General features: G+C 42.2%; 1 protein-coding gene across 1 annotated transcript in view; it reads right to left on the reverse strand.

The window, feature by feature from the left end:
* Positions 1–15984, reverse strand: part of PRKAR2B (protein kinase cAMP-dependent type II regulatory subunit beta) — a 91950-nt gene extending 75966 nt beyond the window's left edge. The window contains exon 1 of the mRNA XM_041774100.1: positions 15506–15984. Within this exon, the coding sequence (XP_041630034.1) occupies positions 15506–15809 (304 nt within the window). The 5' untranslated portion in view covers positions 15810–15984. The remainder of the gene's footprint in view (positions 1–15505) is intronic.
* Positions 15985–18056: the final 2072 nt, after the last annotated feature.

Raw genomic sequence — 18056 nt, forward strand, 5'->3', positions numbered from 1 at the left:
AAAATTAAAGGAAGATTGTATAAATGGGAGATATACCATGTTCCCGGATATCTCAAACCTATCTCAAAGACTCAATACCATTAAAAAAGTATTTTCTCTCCAAATTTGTTATAAATTAAGTACAATTCCAATAAAACTCCCAATAAAGTTTTCTTTTAAAAGCTTATTCTAAAAGATCTATGGAATAATAAAAACCTATGAATAAACAATGCTGAAAAAAATAAGGTGAGACTATCCTCCTTATCATATACCAAGACCCTATAAAGTCATATTAATCTTAATTAGGTAAAGAGGCATTGATGAAAGGATAGGAAAGCCAACAGAATAGAACAGACATGTTAAGTACCTTCATGTATATATGAAAACTGATGTTTACAAATCAGTGGGGGGAGGGACGCCTGGGTGGCTCAGTGGTTGAGCATCTGCCTTTGGCTCAGGTCGTGATCCCAGGGTCCTGGGATCGAATCCCGCATCTGGTTCCCTGCATGAAGCCTACTTCTCCCTCTGCCTATGCCTCTACCTCTATCTCTCTGTGTCTCTCAGAAATAAATAAAATCTTTTAAAAATTTAGAAATTAAGAAACTTAAAATTAAGAAATTCCATTCAACCAAAACTACCATAAACAAAATGAAAAGAAACCCAAGACTGGAAGAAGATTTTTTCAAATGTAGGTTACCAACAAAGGATTGCTAACCAGAATATTTAAAAAAAGAAGAAAAAAAAAGGAGGGAAGTAAAGAAAAAAGGAAAGAAATTCTCCTACAAATCCGTAAGAAAAACATACTCAGATAAGAAAAATGGCAGAGAACCAAAAAAAAAAAAAAAAAAAAAAAAATCTCCACAGAAGAGAAACTACAAACATGGTCAATGAACATAAAAAGATGCTCAGTGTTATTAGTAATCAGAAAAAAGCAAATTCAATTCACAATGAGATGTAACATCCACCCTACTGGCAAAGCTTGTTAAAATCTGACAATGATAAATGTTAGCTTGAACATTCCGTGGAGAACCAGGAACTCTTAGACTCTGCTGAGAATGTAAAGTGAACTTTACAGAGCAAAACAGCAGTATGAGGTGTAGTCAGCTAGCTATACACCCCTAACAACCAGGCTTTCCCCACTTAGGTATATACCCTAGAGCAGCAGTTCTCAAACCTTTTGGTCTCAAAACCTCTGTCCACTCTTAAAAGTTATTTGCTTTTATGGGTTATAGCCATTGATATTTATTGTACTAGAAATTAAAATTGATAAATATTTCATCTAAAACTACCAATAACAAACAAAACAATTACACAGCTTTAGAAATAACATATTTTTATGGAAAATAACTGTATTTTCCCAAGCAAGCAAATTTAGTAAAAAGAATGACCTTGTTTTACATTTTTGCAAATCTAATATAATGGAAGACAATTAGGTTCTCAAATCTGTTTCTACTTTCAGATGTGTTACAATATCATACATCATGTACCCCCTGAAACACTTTACTATACAGGCTTGTGACAGAATGAGAGGGGTAAAGAGGTAAAAAAAAAAAATATATATATATATATATATATATATATATATATATAGTTATGGTTGCTGCTGCTGTTCTTACAGTTTTCACCCCACAGACTTCCTGAAAAGGTCTAGGATTGGGAGGGGAAATGATCCTTTAAGGGGTCCACTTACCAGACTTTGAAAACCACCTTTAAAACTCTAGCACAGGGGATCCCTGGATGGCTGAGCGGTTGGGCGTCTGCCTTTGGCCCAGGGTGTGGTCCTGGGGACCCGGGATGGAGTCCCACATCGGGCTCCCTGCATGGAGCCTGCTTCTCTCTCTGCCTATGTCTCTGCCTCTCTCTCTGTGTGTCTCTCATGAATAAATAAAATCTTTAAAAAAATAAAAAAACTCTAGCACATTTGCATCACATACATACACAGACACATACACATACTATGTCTGCTATAGCACTGTAATTTGTTTCCAATAAACTGAAAAAACCCAAAGTATTTATCAAAGAATAGAAAAAACTTCTATTTATACACAGGTATACTACATAACAGTCTAAAATAAATGAACTAAAGCTACATGAATTAATGCAACATCATCTCAAAAACAATCCTCAAAAATAAAGTGGAAAATTATAATTTACACAAATGAAACATTTATAAGTGGCACAATTTATACAAACTCTGAAAATATGCCAAACAGAGGCACCTGTGTGGCTCAGTCAACTAAGCATCTGACTCCTGATTTTGGCTCAGGTCATGATCTCAGTCAGGTTCCACACTGATTGTGGAGCCTGCTTGGGATTCTTTTTTCTCTCCCCCTCTCTCTCTTCCCCTCTCCTGCCTCACATGTATGCAACCTCTCTCTCTCTCTAAAAAAAAAAAAGCAAATAGCACTATCTCTATGGATAAATGCTTATATAGTAACAATACAAAAACATGCACAGAAAAATATAAACAAATTTATCACAGTGGTAGTAATCTATGGAAAAGATCATTAAGAGAATGGGAGAAGAGAGGAACACACAAAGACTCCAGCAGCACACGTGCTATTTTCTTAAAAAAAGCTCAAGTGTAAAATGTTAAGATTTGTTAAAGCTAGGAGAATGCTTATGTGAGTGTTCCTTATTCCTTACTTAGTCTCTGTTCCTTTCTGTATGTTGAAAATATCTCACAATAAACAAAAGGAAAAAATGTTCTGCTCTACTTAGTTTTGGCAGATAAAATCTCTCAAATATGCTCTGACACCATCAGCCCAACCAGATTGATTCACATTTTATTTTTTAAACTTCATTATCTTTGACATATAAAAACTGTATGTATTTAAGATATACAACTTGATGTTTTGATATATGTATACCTCGTGAAAAGATCACCACAGTCAAGCTAAATAACTTCTCCATCATCTTTACATAGTTACCACTGTGTGTGTGTCAAGACTTAATTTAACATCTAGGGCAGCCCCAGTGGCCCAGTGGTTTAGCACGGCCTTCAGCCCTGGGCGTGATCCTGGAGACCCGGGATGGAGTCCCACATCGGGCTCCCTGCGTGGAGCCTGCTTCTCCCTCTGCCTGTGTCTCTGCCTCTCTCTCTCTCTCTCTCTCTCTCTGTGTCTCTCATGAATAAATAAATAAAATCTTTAAAAAAAAGAAAAAGATTTAACATCTATACTCTTAGCAAATTTCAAGTCTATGACACAGTATCAGTAGCCATCATCAGGATACTGTACAGTAGATCTCCAGAACTCATTCATCTTGTATTAACTGAAACTTTGTGCCCTTTTGATGCCAAACGTACTCAAAATATTTTTCCTAAAATACCCTTTTTACAAATGAGTTTTTTTTTTTTTTTAATTTTTATTTATTTATGATAGTCACAGAGAGAGAGAGGCAGAGACACAGGCAGAGGGAGAAGCAGGCTCCATGCACCGGGAGCCCGATGTGGGATTCGATCCCGGGTCTCCAGGATCGCGCCCTGGGCCAAAGGCAGGCGCCAAACCGCTGCGCCACCCAGGGATCCCCTACAAATGAGTTTTTATTAGAATCCAAACATTGAAATGCCTTTTGGATTCTTTTTAAGAGATTACAAGGAAATTATTTTAAGAGACTTATCATGAATCAAAAGTCCTAATACTGCCTTGTCGATAAACTGTCATTAATGATAGTCAAATAAAAAAATCAAAGACCCGTGGACAGCTCCATGTAAAAACAACGGTATCCAAAAGGCCTTTTTTTTTTCCTTCTAAAAATATATCGAGATGGCAAAATGTGTAGTGCAGGAGAGAACTCCTGGTTTTCAGAATAAAACTGCATCATAATGTAAAACTTCCAGGAGGTAGAAACTTGTCCCACCATGAGCCTACTTTCATAAATATTATGACAAGAGGAAAAGGCAACAGGCTGTCAATTTAATATAACTATTTTTTCCAATCAATTTATATTTCAGGCACATATTCATTTTTTACTATAAGCATCTGCCTCATTTAAATAAAGTGGCTACTTTCAATACTCCTACCTACATTTTCCTAAAGATGTTTTAAAATGACTTGCGAAAACTTAAATGAAACCATAAACATGGGAGCTTCTGCACACACGAATTTATTTATTCTGCTAGTTAAATGCGGATTCTCAAGGGGGGGGGGGGATGGTGTGAAAACAGAGCAAAGCTTTATGCCATTGCTTTTTTAAAAAAAATTTTTTTTTAAATCGGACTATTTACCTTGCATTTCAAATGGAATTCAAGAAGGGCCAAGATTTAAAGGAGCATGGGCTTGTTAAGGTCTGAAACACTTAGCTAAATAATTCAAAGACTTTACTTTTATACTTTTCATTAATGACTTTCTTTTTAAAAAGTACCATCACTACGCTGCCTTGAATGCAATCTCTAGATTCTCACATTTCCAAAATTCATTTCTAAAAAGTGCCATGTTCTCACTGATTCCTGAAGCTCGCCCGCGCTCTCCACCAAGCCCACATACAATGCTGAGTAGATGACAAACCCCGTGAACTTCATTTAATTCGTAGGACAACCCTCTCTGGTAGGGACTATCGTTATTCCCATTTCACAGAGTAGGAAGCTGAGACACAGATGGTAAAGTAACGTGTTTAAGGTGCCAAAAGTTTGGCATCTCTATAAACGGCAGAGCCAGGAGTCAAATCCAGAATCCGTGCCAAAGTCAGTCTTTTTTTTTTTTTTTCACTTTCCATTGTTTCTGATTTTTCACATCACTACTTTAAATTTTCAGCAACTAAACACAATCTATTTGTTTTCCATAAACTGAGGCTGACCGCGTTTCTCACATTAGTGGAGTTTAAAAAAAAAAAAATGACATGGGCGTACAGGAAGGGAGTGAGGGACAAAAGATCACATTTTCAGTTTAGGAGAAAATTATTTGGAGGTACCTGAAGACCATGTAAGTCAGATGGCTGGTAAGTAGGCCGACATGACAATGTGAATCTCAGAGACCCGGGAGGTCTGTCTGGTGCTGGGGCAAAAGCCAAAGGGCAACTGAGCCTTGCGGGGTAGGCAGGATTCGTGGTAGGAACACAGGTGGTAGGAATGATGATGAAACACATAAAGGAAAAAAGGACAAAACACGTTCAGGACCATAGACAAGTTTAGGATTTAGCATGGGGCTCATGTAAAGCAGAAGCAGTGACATGGAGGTTTGGGTGGGTCAGAATGTGTCCTCAAGGGACGCCTGGGTGGCTCAGATGGGCAAGCAGCTGCCTTCCACTCAGCTCATGATCTCCAGGTCCTGGGATCAAGCCTCCCCCCCATGTCAGGCACCCTGCTCAGCGGGGAGTCTCCTTCTCCCTCTGCCTCTCCCCCTGCTTGTGCTCTGTCTCTCTCAAACGAATAAATAAAAAAATCTTAAAAAAAAAAAAAAAAAGAATGAGTCCTCGATTAGAAACATTCTATTAGAGGGGTGTCTGGGTGGCTCAGTCTGTTAAGCGGTCAACTCCTGATTTTGGCTCAGTTCATGATGTCAGGGTTGTGAGACAGAGCCCCACACCAGGCTCTCTGTTCAGCAGGGAGTCTGCTTGAGATTCCTTCCCTCTGCCTCTGTCCTGCCTGCCACTGCTATTTCTCTTCCCCTCTCTAAAATAAAATAAAATAAATCTTAAAAAAAAAAAAAAAAAGAAACATTCTACTTGAAATCCTTACCAGCAAGACAGGCCTGTGTACCTGTGTCTTTGCATTTTAAAGAATGACCAAATATCAGGCCAATATATAATAAAGTCTCATTTTTAATATAATGAAGTGTAAACAGCTGAAACTGAAAATAGACTAACACTTTTACATTTCATGAAAACATTTTCAAATGCATACCGTAAAGGATTATTAGGAGACTATTTTAAATGTTTACATGCTTTAGGAAATTTCAATCACTTTAGAAATATAAATTTATGGACGTTTACAATTATTACACATCCAGTACTCAACTGAGGTTAATTTAAGATACGGTGGAGCACCTACTGTGGGCAGGAAAGCTTTGTAGGGAGAGAGCATAGATCTACATACTCCTGCCTGTCTGTGGTGAGGGCACCTCCCATCTGCAAAGCTTCTGCTAACATCCAACATATTCATCCTGCCAGACTGACAGCATTAATGTCAACCAGAGAATCTCACAAAGATTATCGGTAAGGTAAAATGTAAATCAACCTCTGAAGAAAGAGGAGGATTTGTCAGAAAATTAAGGAAAGAGGACTGGGCACTAGGAATCAAGAAAATAACTCACCCAAAAATATTTGTGAGGGATACATCAACTGAGCACCTCACCCTGTGCCTCTAAAGATGGTGTTTTATTTATTATTTAGTGGTATCTACAAAAGACTTGCCTTTCTTTCACATCTTTTTAAAGTTAAAATTTATTTAATAGGTAATACAAGTATATCACATCTTTTTCAAAACTTATAAGAAAGGAAATCTTGAAAAGTCTCCCTCATGATCAACTATCATCTCCAGAGCTGTCCCTCCTGAGATACTCTATGAAACTGCATTTCTTTAAATTGTTTAAACTTTGATTTTCTTTAATTCTGATTGGCATTTCCATGATTGATTCTTAACACCTATAATAGGATAGGATTCTCTTTGTCACATCCCCAAAATTTGCACCATGGGCACAAGCAGGCTGGCCTTTAAGATGCAGACAAGAATACAGGTTTACAAGAAAAAGCCTGGATTTTACCTTATTTCCTTTTTATAAGATAGGATTTTCCTCTTTATTCTACCAAACTCCTGTTGAGTCAATTACCTTATCTAACGAATGTCTATTAAAATACACACACGTGTGCGCGCACACCTACCCACCTGCAGTTCTTTTATAATGTAAGGAGCTTAAATCAGAAAGCAAAGTTGATCATAGCCACCTTACAAATTAATAGACTATCAAGTTGTGGTCTGCAAAATGGTTCATGCACCCCAAAGCAGAGCATTGGGCAATCTTTTGGCATGCAGGAAAAAATTAGAACTTGTTTACAATTACCTGTTACTTCTTCTCTTCAAACTTTATACTGTGGGATGCTTTATCATATACGAAATAAGTTAATATACTGGTACATCACAACATTTATAAAGATGTACTGGGAGTGCATACTCAAATTCCTTCTGCCGGTAGGGTACATACTTCAAAAAGTTTTAGGAATTAAACAGCTCAGTATATCTATCAGGTGTTCATTTCTAAAATAAATACTTTATCAACTTTCTAAAGCACATCAAGTGTTAATTTGAGTGAAACTGAGAAAACAAATCATAAAAGCGACAGATCAGTACTTAGCTGGATTGAAAATTTTGAGAGGCAAAAGTAGAGAGCTTATTTTTTGATATGTGGTTCTTTTCAACCATGTTCCTGCTATAAAAGTTACTGAAGTGTGCCACAATTAAGGAGATGGGATCTGAACTCAAGGTCAGGTACTGATCCTGACTCCATCACTTACTTGGAGAAGGCAAAATGGCACGTGTATAAATGGCCCCGTTCAATATCTGGCACTTAAGCAGCCAAAAAATGTTACCAATTATTATTAAATACAAAGGGTAAAATTTAACAAACATTAGTTTTCTATAGTAACTGAAATGAAACAGCTGAGTCATGTTTTAATTCAGCTTCACCTTTTGGAAAGATGTTTTTTGGACCCATGTGAAATGTATTTAAACAAATGGAAGCTTTTGCCTTCTTTTTTATATATAAAAAAAAAATTCCCTCAATATCACTCCCATGAACTATTTTGTCTTGGAACAGCTAATGTAAATTAAACAATGTCAGGCCCTAGCCAAACGGATATGGGAATAACTGTATATAGTATATCTTCTTGGCTTCACTTTCATGTGGAACATGTGTTTATATTTTGACCTTTTGTCTTTTTTTTAAAATGCAGAAACATTTTTAAACAGCAGCAACTGGAATGATTTTTTTTTAAGTTTCCAAACATATTAAGTTACACATGGCAGTGCCTATTGCTGAAACATTTATAAATGTTACACCAACTGTGTTTATAGTTCTGATTTTTTTTAGATTGTTTTGTTTTCATATAAGCCATGACCTAAAAAATTTAGCTCAAATTCTTTCCACAAAATAATTACATAATGGAACAGTCTGAGTCATTTTGAATTTCCGAAACACAAAACTCGCTCCCATAAAATAAAGATAGTGATCGGCATCATAATCAGGTTTTTATATGGGGTATTTTGACTATTTCACTCATACCTAAATGATACGGATAAAACCAGAAGGACCATAACAACAGGACCAAGAACACAGTGATAATTCTCCCAACTTAGAAAAATCACTGCACTGTTTTCTCTCCCATTGTCCTTAAGCAACTGACATAAAAATAAAGTCTGTAACAGATTTCACTGCAAGGAAAAAAAAAAATCAAAGAACAAAAATTTGGTAATTTTGTACACTAAGGTACTTTTCATTAGCCTAGTCTTTTAAACCTTATCTATCACCTTGACGGAAGACAAAGAATTTATACATAAGTTAACATAGAGAGCACACAAAATGTAAATGATAGCCTTATGAACGAGAAGACCAAAATCAACTAAGTTGGAGCTAGGACCTTCTCTGGCTCTCAGCTGCCCCATCTGTTAAATGAAATAGATTATCTATACTATCTGGAAGACAGTATCTGACAAAGGATTGTTTCTTAAGCTCAGAGAGGATAAGCTTAAGAGAATAATAATTTTTTCTTTAAAAAAAAAAGGAGTTGGCACTCTCTCAATATTTCTGCAGGGAGTAAATGAGTGAGTGAAGGAGCACAGTATTCGATCTTCAATTTTCATACATTCCTTCTCTTAAGGCCACCCCAGGTCCCAGCCCCTTCCAGTATCCTATGACCATTGACACTACTCAAATAGACCCTGGGGTCAGGCAATCTTCACTGAATCCCAACCTCCACCATAGGCTTTCTCTAATTGCTACTACTCTCATTACTTGACTTTCTTAATGGGTCACAAATGAGCTGCTCATTGGGGAATTCAAAGGTCTCTTGTTGGTATTTAAACAGTTGAAAAAGAAACACATTTGCTTTTTTTTTTTTTTGAGGCAGTGAAGAACAAAATCTTGACAGCTGGAAATTTACTGGAACCCATGGAATGGGATTTGCAACAATAATAACCATTAAATATTTACTCCATCTCACCCAGACACAGCACATCACTGTACCTACAACCTCAAATGGAAAACTTACAACTGTCTTATATTCAATAATGGTTGAACAGTTTGATTTTTAAGACAGACAAATTCAAGTACCCTTCTCTTTTTGTTCAGGTTTTTTTTCATTCTATGCTGTCTTCAGACAATTGATAAATTAGTCCAAGAATCTTTTACAAGTCCCAACTGATTTTACTTCCCTCTTCTCCCTCCCTCTCACCCTCTTCCCCAAGCCTGAAGTTAACAGATGGGTAAGAATTTGAGAAAGGACACTATTTCAAGTCCTTTGACTTCCCAATTTCAATCCCTATGTTACTACTATTAAAATGAATAATGTTCTTCACTGTCCTACTTTGAAAATCACAATTACCATCTAAACTCAAAATATTTTTTAAATCTTCTCTATTATTGATTTATGCTCATAACTAAAATAATGGCTTCAGCAGTTTAGCCATTGTCATGAATGATGTAATTCCCATCTCAGGAGGATTCAAAACTACTATATAAATTAAAAACTTCTAAATCTCTAATAGCCAAAGACCATACAGTCTCATTAATTATAAAATTCTGCAGCTCTTTAGCTACTAATTATGAGCTGAAAGGATGTGGGTTTTATTACTGTGCAACATAACTTCACATTAAATCCTAAGTGGAAATGCCACGTAAGCTCATTTCCTACTTCATTTCTCTAAAAAGTGCAAACACTAGATTCATTTCCACAAAATAACAATGAAGTGGCTATTCTGCAAGAAGTTTACACTTCTGTTAAGATTTCATGTTAATGAGATCATTTGTCTTACACGGAAACAAAGCTTGCTATGTGCACTGTCCTGAGGCCCTTATAAATATTAATCCATTTATCCCCTAACAACCTTAGGAGGTAAAGACTATTAGCATGATAATATGTCAATATGCCCAGCACAGCGCTTCATCCCTGAAGGAAAATGAATGTTGTCTTGACTTTCGTGAACATTTTCAAACCAATTAAATGCACTGAAAAGGCTGATGAAGAGCTAACAACTGGCTGCTTTGCCTCATAATCATCTAGTAGCCAGAGAGAGCAGGTTCTTAAGTAAGAACACGGAGATAAAAGTGGGCCCTAATTGGGCAGCCCGGGTGGCTCAGCAGTTTAGGGCCGCCTTCAGCCCAGGGCGTGATCCTGGAGACCTCAGGATCGAGTCCCACATCCGGCTCCCTGTATGGACCCTGCTTCTCCCTCTGCCTGTGTCAGTCTCTCTCTCTGTGTGCGTCTCTCATGAATAAGTAAATAAAATCGTTAAAAAAAAAAAAAGTGGGCATAATAAATCAGCCAAAGGAACAATTCAATGAAGCAATAATTACTCTCTACAAGTTTCTCCTACCAGTTAGACCAGGAAGTCAACAGGTAAAAGTGTTTTGTACTCCCAATTTGAGCCCAGTGAAGAATATTTTCACAGCAGATTATCAGGGAGCCAATATATCTACTGCCCTGATTCCTTTTGCCAGTTCATTTTAGGAAGACCACGTAAACCACTTCACACAAGTGAACTTCTGGGCTCTATTCTTCAAGTCACAACAAAGCTTAGTGCTTCTAATTCTTCAGAGATACAGAGATAAGGAATACTTGCTCATAATCCTCTAAGAAAACCTCTTAGATGTGTGAATATTCTTTCAAACGCTCCTTCAACCATTTCTTCTCATGAAATAAATTTGTTCTCTTAATCTCCCCCTGCCACCACCAGGAGCTCCAACTTTCTAGTATTCTGTGTGATCTTAAGGATCTCTTATAAATTCGCCCATATTCCCTTTAAATTGTTTTTAAAAAAAAATCATAGGTACATACAATTCTCCAACAAAGACTTGGCAGAGGTCAGAATTAAAAGGATTAAACCATAGTTTCTACATGGTGAATTTCTATTTATATATCTTGACATGCTTGTTTATAAGATATTCTAAATGTCTGGCATGTGTACGCACTTTGAACTCTAGATTTTTCTTCCACAATACGGAAAATTAGTTCCTGTGTATTTTATATACAGTAGTTTATTTTTCTTCCAGTTTGATGTCTCTTCATGAACCCACACGTAATTTAATCTTTTTCTGACCATTTGTCAATTTAGAGGGGTATTTGGGAATTTTACTTACTTCATTTTATAATTTCAGCAATTTCAACTGAAGAAATTATTGAGCAACACAAGCTCTCACAATGATGCCTGCACGAAACCATTAATTCCACTCCAAATCAGTACTGATCCAATTCTTTGGCCGTCTGTTAATTCTTCTAATACATTCTAAGCCTGGGGACACTAGCCTTTCAGAAGCAACATGTCATGCTTTATTTGCTACCTCTTGGATGGGGAAGACGGAGGCAGTCTCCACTATAGCTTCTTTGAGAACTTCCCTTTTAACCAGAATTTATAGCAAACTGAAAGGAATAGAAGTAATAAAATTTGAAAACAGGAGAGAAATGGGACAGCTACCAGCAGAGAAAGGGATTCTTTGGAAAGGCAGGAAGTAAAGACCACCTTCACCCGTCTGACCATATGGCCTAGTGCTGTATCCATGGTCAAGCTACCAGACCCTGGCTCACTTATTTGATTTCACTACCATACTGAGGTCAAGGTTATATGCTTGATCCCTACATGAGTCAAATGAGCAACAGTCTCCTGGTCAAAAATTTGCCCAACCTCTCATAAATACCATCACTTGTCTTAAAAGGATTCATGAGAGTGAGTACAAACCAATCCATGCAAATTCATCACCATTACTGGAAAAATAACCAGGACAACCTGATCTGTGTGAGTCAGTCCACTGAACAAACTTCATTTAGGATGAACTCTCTCGGGTCAGACAGATGGAAGTTAAGAAACCAGACTCTGATACTTACTAGTCCTGTGTGTAACCCCAGACAAGTTCATTTTTCAGAGCCTTACAGAGAAAACACAGGGTCTCACGCAGATGTGATACAAAGGGGATGCTCAAGTGATGCTGGCCCAGCCCCTTCCAGAGATAAAACCTGGGAGTTAAGAGCAGAAGGATGGAGCCAGGCCCACCTGTGTTTCATTTCCGGTTTTGCAGCAGCCTAGCTGTGAAACACTGGACAAGTGACAGCTGGGATTATGACTTTGATTATGAAAGCATTTAGATAATGTCCAGCACATACCAAACATCAATAAATGGTGGCCACTTTTTAAAATGTTGATATGACAAAGACATTATCATCATCACTATCTGTTGATCAGTGTTTCTCACAGTGTCATCAGGGAACTATGGATATCAGAATGACCTGGGATGTCTCTTAAAAAAAAAAAAAAAAAGAAAGAAAGAAAAAAAAAAGAAAAGATCCCTTGTTCCACCCCAACCTATCCAAATAAGCTCGCCAGGAGCAATGCCAGGTAATACTCATTTTTGAATCAAACTTCCCTGACATGCATACTAACATTTAAGAAATTAGTGACCCAGTTGGTCTTGTGCTGTAAATTAAGATTTGTGCAAGTAAATTAAGACTTGTCTTCTAATACTTATGCTTTACTATGCTAGGAGAATTGCCCAGGATCTGATGTTTTTTTATTTTGGCAATTTTTTGCACCAAAACATTAAATTGATAGGCTCACTTGTTTGTTTTCCAATGGCACTATTTGACTTTTTCCCCCAATTCCTGCCAGGGGCCAGCAAACTATGGCCTTAGTCTGTGGCCAATTTTGTACATCCCCAACCTCCAGAGGAAACATGTGTTTAAGATGTTTTTTTTTTTTTTTTTTAAAGAATATTCAATGGAGACCATACGGTGCTCACAGAACCTAAAATATTTACTACTGTCTGTCTCTTTACAAAAATGTTTGTCAACCCCTGGTAGCCTATAATGTTTTTTTAAACTGAAGGTCTAAACTAAAACACAATTTACATACTTAAAAGATAGTAATAAGAGAATTAAAATAATTGATATTAAAAAAATAGTTGATATTCTAGTAGATATTTTCTAAGTGCATCTAATGGAAGTGCCACTGCCAAAATTTCTGTTACACATATATGCATATATGTATATCACAATGTCGAATTGTATTTGGTTGTAGTCAAAAAGTTTTAAAGTCCTTGGGGGGATACGGGTGAGAAAATGAATAGTGCAATTGGTTAACGAGTCTTCATTAAAACTCACACAGAGTAATTTTTACAATAAAGGTGCCTTGGAGAACATAAAACCATATAAAATGATCCCTGCCGTTTAGAAGTTAATGGCTTATTCAACACAAAATGGAAATAAAATCTGTTTTGTGTACAAACTACATTGTTGTAAAAAGAAAATAGAATCATCAATGCAAACTACTTCAAAAGAATTGTACTACAAAGAAAATATTTTAGTTATACTAACAGTAAATCATACTAAACATATATAAGGTTTTGTTGGCTTTTTTTTTTTTTTACCACCTCCCTTAGTTCCTAGTTTCCTCCACCCTAGAAAACAAACCTTTTTTTTTTCCTATATGTGTGTGTAAAGCGCACATATGTATGTTCATGCATGTGTCAGGAGCAGAAAAGAGTATTAGATGCTTCTCTCCTTTCTATGTCATCCATTATTGGCTTCTCCTTCCCCTCTATTTAAATATGCCGGCTTTTACCTTTTTCTTGTTTCTAGCAAGGAAAGCATCTGATTAAATTCTTGTGCAAAAAGAACAATTGAGACTATGATCATCTTATCCCTGGAAACAATAAAAAGCCCAAGATGAACATTTTTAAAGTAACAATTTTCCTTTCGATCTTCAAAGAATACTTATTATTAATTCAGGGTTTTGTGACTGCTTCGGATGAGCTAAAAATACATTAATTTTAAAACACGGTTTCGACAAATTTGCAAAGAAAGGAAACACCTTCCTAGGAACACACTCAAGGAAATGACACTTTAGAACATTTTCGTTTTATGGAATACACTGCAGACACACAAACCACAAGCAGTGTAAATAAATACAGACTGGTGCAATGCCGAAATGCATGTTTATCTTCCACCACAAAGAGAAAAACACTTGCACACTGTGGTATTTTAACTTGGGATGCCATAAAGAGGGGATTTAGGCACCTACTGTAGGCACAGGAGGCTGTAACTGTGTGTGTGTGTTAGGGAAAGAGGGTTGTAAGCAGAAGGGGTGGGACTTGCTAGGAGTAGCTATTTGAGAAAATTTCCTTTTTCTTTCTCATTCATTCTTTCTAGCTTGTGTCTGGCACAGTCCTTACAATTACTCACTGGCTTTTCATTCTGAAGACAACCAACAAGCTTTCAGAACTTCCTATCGGTGTTTTTCACATACTTTTTTTTTTTTTTTAAGGCACCAAATCATTGAATACTTGTTTAAAATAAAAAGCAAACCATTAGCCCGTTTCCTCATTCCAAAGACCCCATGAGTCGCAGGCAATACAGGATCCTTTGTTGCGTGTCCAAAAAATAGCACAGCGCGGTCCTGGTGAATTGGGAAAATACGAGAGGACTGTGTTTCCCGGAACGTCAAAGTTACCGTCATTACTGTGCCCTGCCCCAGTGGGTCCCAGCTCACGCTCCCACAGCGAAGGTGCCGGCTCCCGGCAGCCAGGCCAGCCCGACCCGGCGCCCCTCGCCTGCCCTCCTCGACGCTCCGTCCCCCACGCACTGTCTGTCGCCAGACCCCAAGGCGCCTCCCCCACGCACCGGCTGTCGGTCGGTCCAGCGCCGTCGGTCCAGCCGCAGGCAAAGTTGTGTGTCCGACGCCCCCCCCCCCCCCCCGCCCGCAGCGGCCGTGAGCCGCCTGCGCGCCCGGCCCCGGCACCTGCTCCCAGAGCCCGGACCCCGGCAGCGCCCCAGCCCCGGGGGAGGGCGCCACGCGGAGGGGGGAGCCCGGAATCGCTGCGGGGGGGCTAGGCGGGGGTGCGGGGGGGGGACGCGGGAGAGGCGGGCTGCGGGGTCGGGGTGGGGGGAGGCGGCCTGCGGGGTCCAAGGGATGGGAGGCGGCGGCTGCGGGGTGGGGGCGGGGGGGAGCTGCGGGGTCGGAGGGGGCGGGGGGGAGGAGGCGGGCTGCGGGGTCCGGGGGGGAGCTGCGGGGTCCGAGGGGGCGGGGGGGGGGAGGAGGCGGGCTGCGGGGTCGGAGAGGGTAGGCGAGCTGCGGGGTCTGGGGAGGAGCTGCGGGGTGCGGGAGGGGGCGGAGGCGCGCTGCGGGGTCCGAGGCCGGGGGGAGGGGGCGGAGGCGCGCTGCGGGGTCCGGGAGGGGGCGGGGGGGGAGGAGGCGGGCTGCGGGGTCCGGGGGGGAGCTGCGGGGTGCGGGAGGGGGCGGAGGCGCGCTGCGGGGTCCGGGAGGGGGCGGAGGCGCGCTGCGCGGTCCGGGGGGCAGACCCGGGCTGGGGGACCGGGAGGGGGTCCTCACCGTTGAACGCGCCGGCGTCCGCGGCCTCCTCCTCCTCCTCGGCGTCCTCCGAGTCGGTGCGCGCGGGCTCCTCGGCGAAGTTGACCCCCTTGCTGGGGGTGCCTCCCCCGGCGGCGGCGCCCGCGTCCCCCCAGGTCCTGGCCTCGTGGCCGAAGCGCGCGGCGCCCCTGCGCTCGTTCTCCTGCTGCAGGCGCGTGAAGTGCTGCAGCGCGAAGTCCAGCAGGTCCGCGGGCTGGTGCCGGAGCACCTCCACCGTGAAGCCCTGCAGCAGCTCCGTCAGCCCCGCGGGGATCTCGATGCTCATCCTGCCGGCCCCGCGGCGGCCGCCCGGGCGCCGCCCTCGCCGCCTCCCCGGACCGGCCTGCGGCCCCGCGGCCGCCGAGCGAGCGCGGACGGCGCTGGCGGCGCTACCGGCTGCGAGCGCGGCGCTCTGGGCCCCGGCGGCCCGGCTGGCCCGGCGGCGGCGGCGGCGGCGGCGGCGGCTCCGTGCGGCGGCGGCGGCTGAGCGAGCGCGGCCCCGGGAGGGCGGGCTGCACCTCCGGCTCCTCCCGCTCCCGCCGCGGCCGCCGGCTCCCCGCGCCCCCGCCCCCCGCCCGGGCCGCCCCGCCCCCGCCGCGCCGCGCCGCGCCGCGCGGGAGGGGGCGTCGGAGCGCGCCCACGTGACCCGCGGGAACCATGGCAACCTGGCCGGCGTGCCCGCGCGCGGAGCGGGAGCCGCCGGGCGGGGGCGGGGCGGGGCGGGGCGGGGGCGCGGGCGGGGGCGGCGCTCGGCACGTGGGCGCCGCCCGGTCCCGCAGCGCCTCGCCGCGCACCTGCCCCGGCGGCTCCGGGCTCGAAGGCGCGGACCCGCGGGAGAGCCCCCGCCCCGCCCCGCCCCGGGAGCCCCGCCGGCGCGAGCTAAGTGTCGGCGGCGCCTTTTGTTCGGAGCCACCCGAGCTGCCTCCGGTTCTGGACAAAGAAGTGAGACCCCGTCCTCGCCGCAGCCCCTGGGCGCCCCCGGCTGCCCTGCCCCGGCCTCCCGCCGCGCAGCCGCTCAGCACGGGCGGCCCCGCCGAGCCCGGGCGTCGGCCCCTCGAGGCGCCCACGGAGACAGACGCGCTGGGGGCGGGGGCGGGGGCGGGGCCTCCAACGGGCCGGTGCGGCGCTTGGGGTGCAATGTCGCCGTCGAGACAGATGGTCTTCCCGCAAAATATGCTTTGCACGATGAGGCTCTCATTTATTTTAGAACTTTCCCTTACACGCTGAGGGATTCGAATTCCAGCTCCAAAACCGGTTTCTTAATAGAAGGAGAACTAGAACCAGGGACATGGACTTTTAAAGTTGAAGCCCTTGGCTTTGAAATGAGGCTTATTCGGCAAATGTTTATAGTTTTGAATTAGAAAATTGCTTTTTACCGATTAAATGGGGGGTTGGGGTTTTTTTTTTCTTTCCAGATTTTATTTATTAGAGAGAAAGAGACTGGGAATGTAGAGGCAGAGGGAGAGGAAGAGGGGGACTCCCTGCTCAACAGGGAGCCAGACCTGGGCTTGTTCCCGGGACCAGGGGATCATGACTTGACCCAAACGCAGACGCTTAACCCGCTGAGCCACCCAGGTGCCCCGAAGTAACTGTTTTTTTTCAAAACAGGTACTTCATTTTCGATAATGACATCATATTGTAAATAAAATATTTGAAGAGCAAGCCCAGCTATTCTGATTAATCTTTCCACTCACAAAAGAAAAGAAAAGAAAAGAAAAAAGACAGAGAACACACATGACTCAGAAAATTTTATAGAAATTCATCTTGGAAAAAAAATAAATAAATTCATCTTGATATTAACCCTTTGTTCATAATTCAACTTGTAATCGCTCCATGAGTGAATGTATTTCTCGGTTTCTGCTTATCAACCACATGATAGCATGTCATTTTGAAATGCAGTAAAATACATCTAATTGTGAACATTTTAAGTCATAAGCTTTTATAAAATACTATGATTCTCATAAAGGGCAGTATTAGTCCAACTCGTAACTGTGTAAGCATTATATACACCATGTAAGCATTAGTATCTTTATAGATCCAGCAGTTAAGATGAATTTTCATCATCTGCCTTCATTTATGATTTTTTAGAAGAGTTTATTTATTTGCGAGAGAGCATGTGCACAGAAGGAGAGCGAGAAGCAGGCTCCCCGGTGAGCAGGGCGTATGTTGTGGGGCTCGATCCTAGGACCCCCGGATCGTGAGCCAAAGGTAGACGCTTAGCAGACTGAGCCACCCAGGCATCCCCTTACGATGATATTTTTATTAAGATTAATTAGCATTGCTCGAGTGTGGGAGAAAATGCACAATACAGTAGCTTTAGGAAGACAGAAGCTTATTTCTCTAAAATGTAAAGGTAAGCAGTTCAGGACTGGTATGGTGGTTCCATGATCCTCAGGTACCCAGGCTCCTTCTAGCTCATTGCTCTGTAATCCTCAGTTTGTGGATCCAATTTTGGTAGCAATCCAGAATTGCTGCTCTACCGCCAGTCATCTCATTCACATTTAAGCCAAGAGAAAAGTGGGAAAGAAAAGTG

The sequence above is a fragment of the Vulpes lagopus genome, chromosome 11, assembly GCF_018345385.1.
Source record: "Vulpes lagopus strain Blue_001 chromosome 11, ASM1834538v1, whole genome shotgun sequence".
NCBI lineage: Eukaryota > Metazoa > Chordata > Mammalia > Carnivora > Canidae > Vulpes > Vulpes lagopus.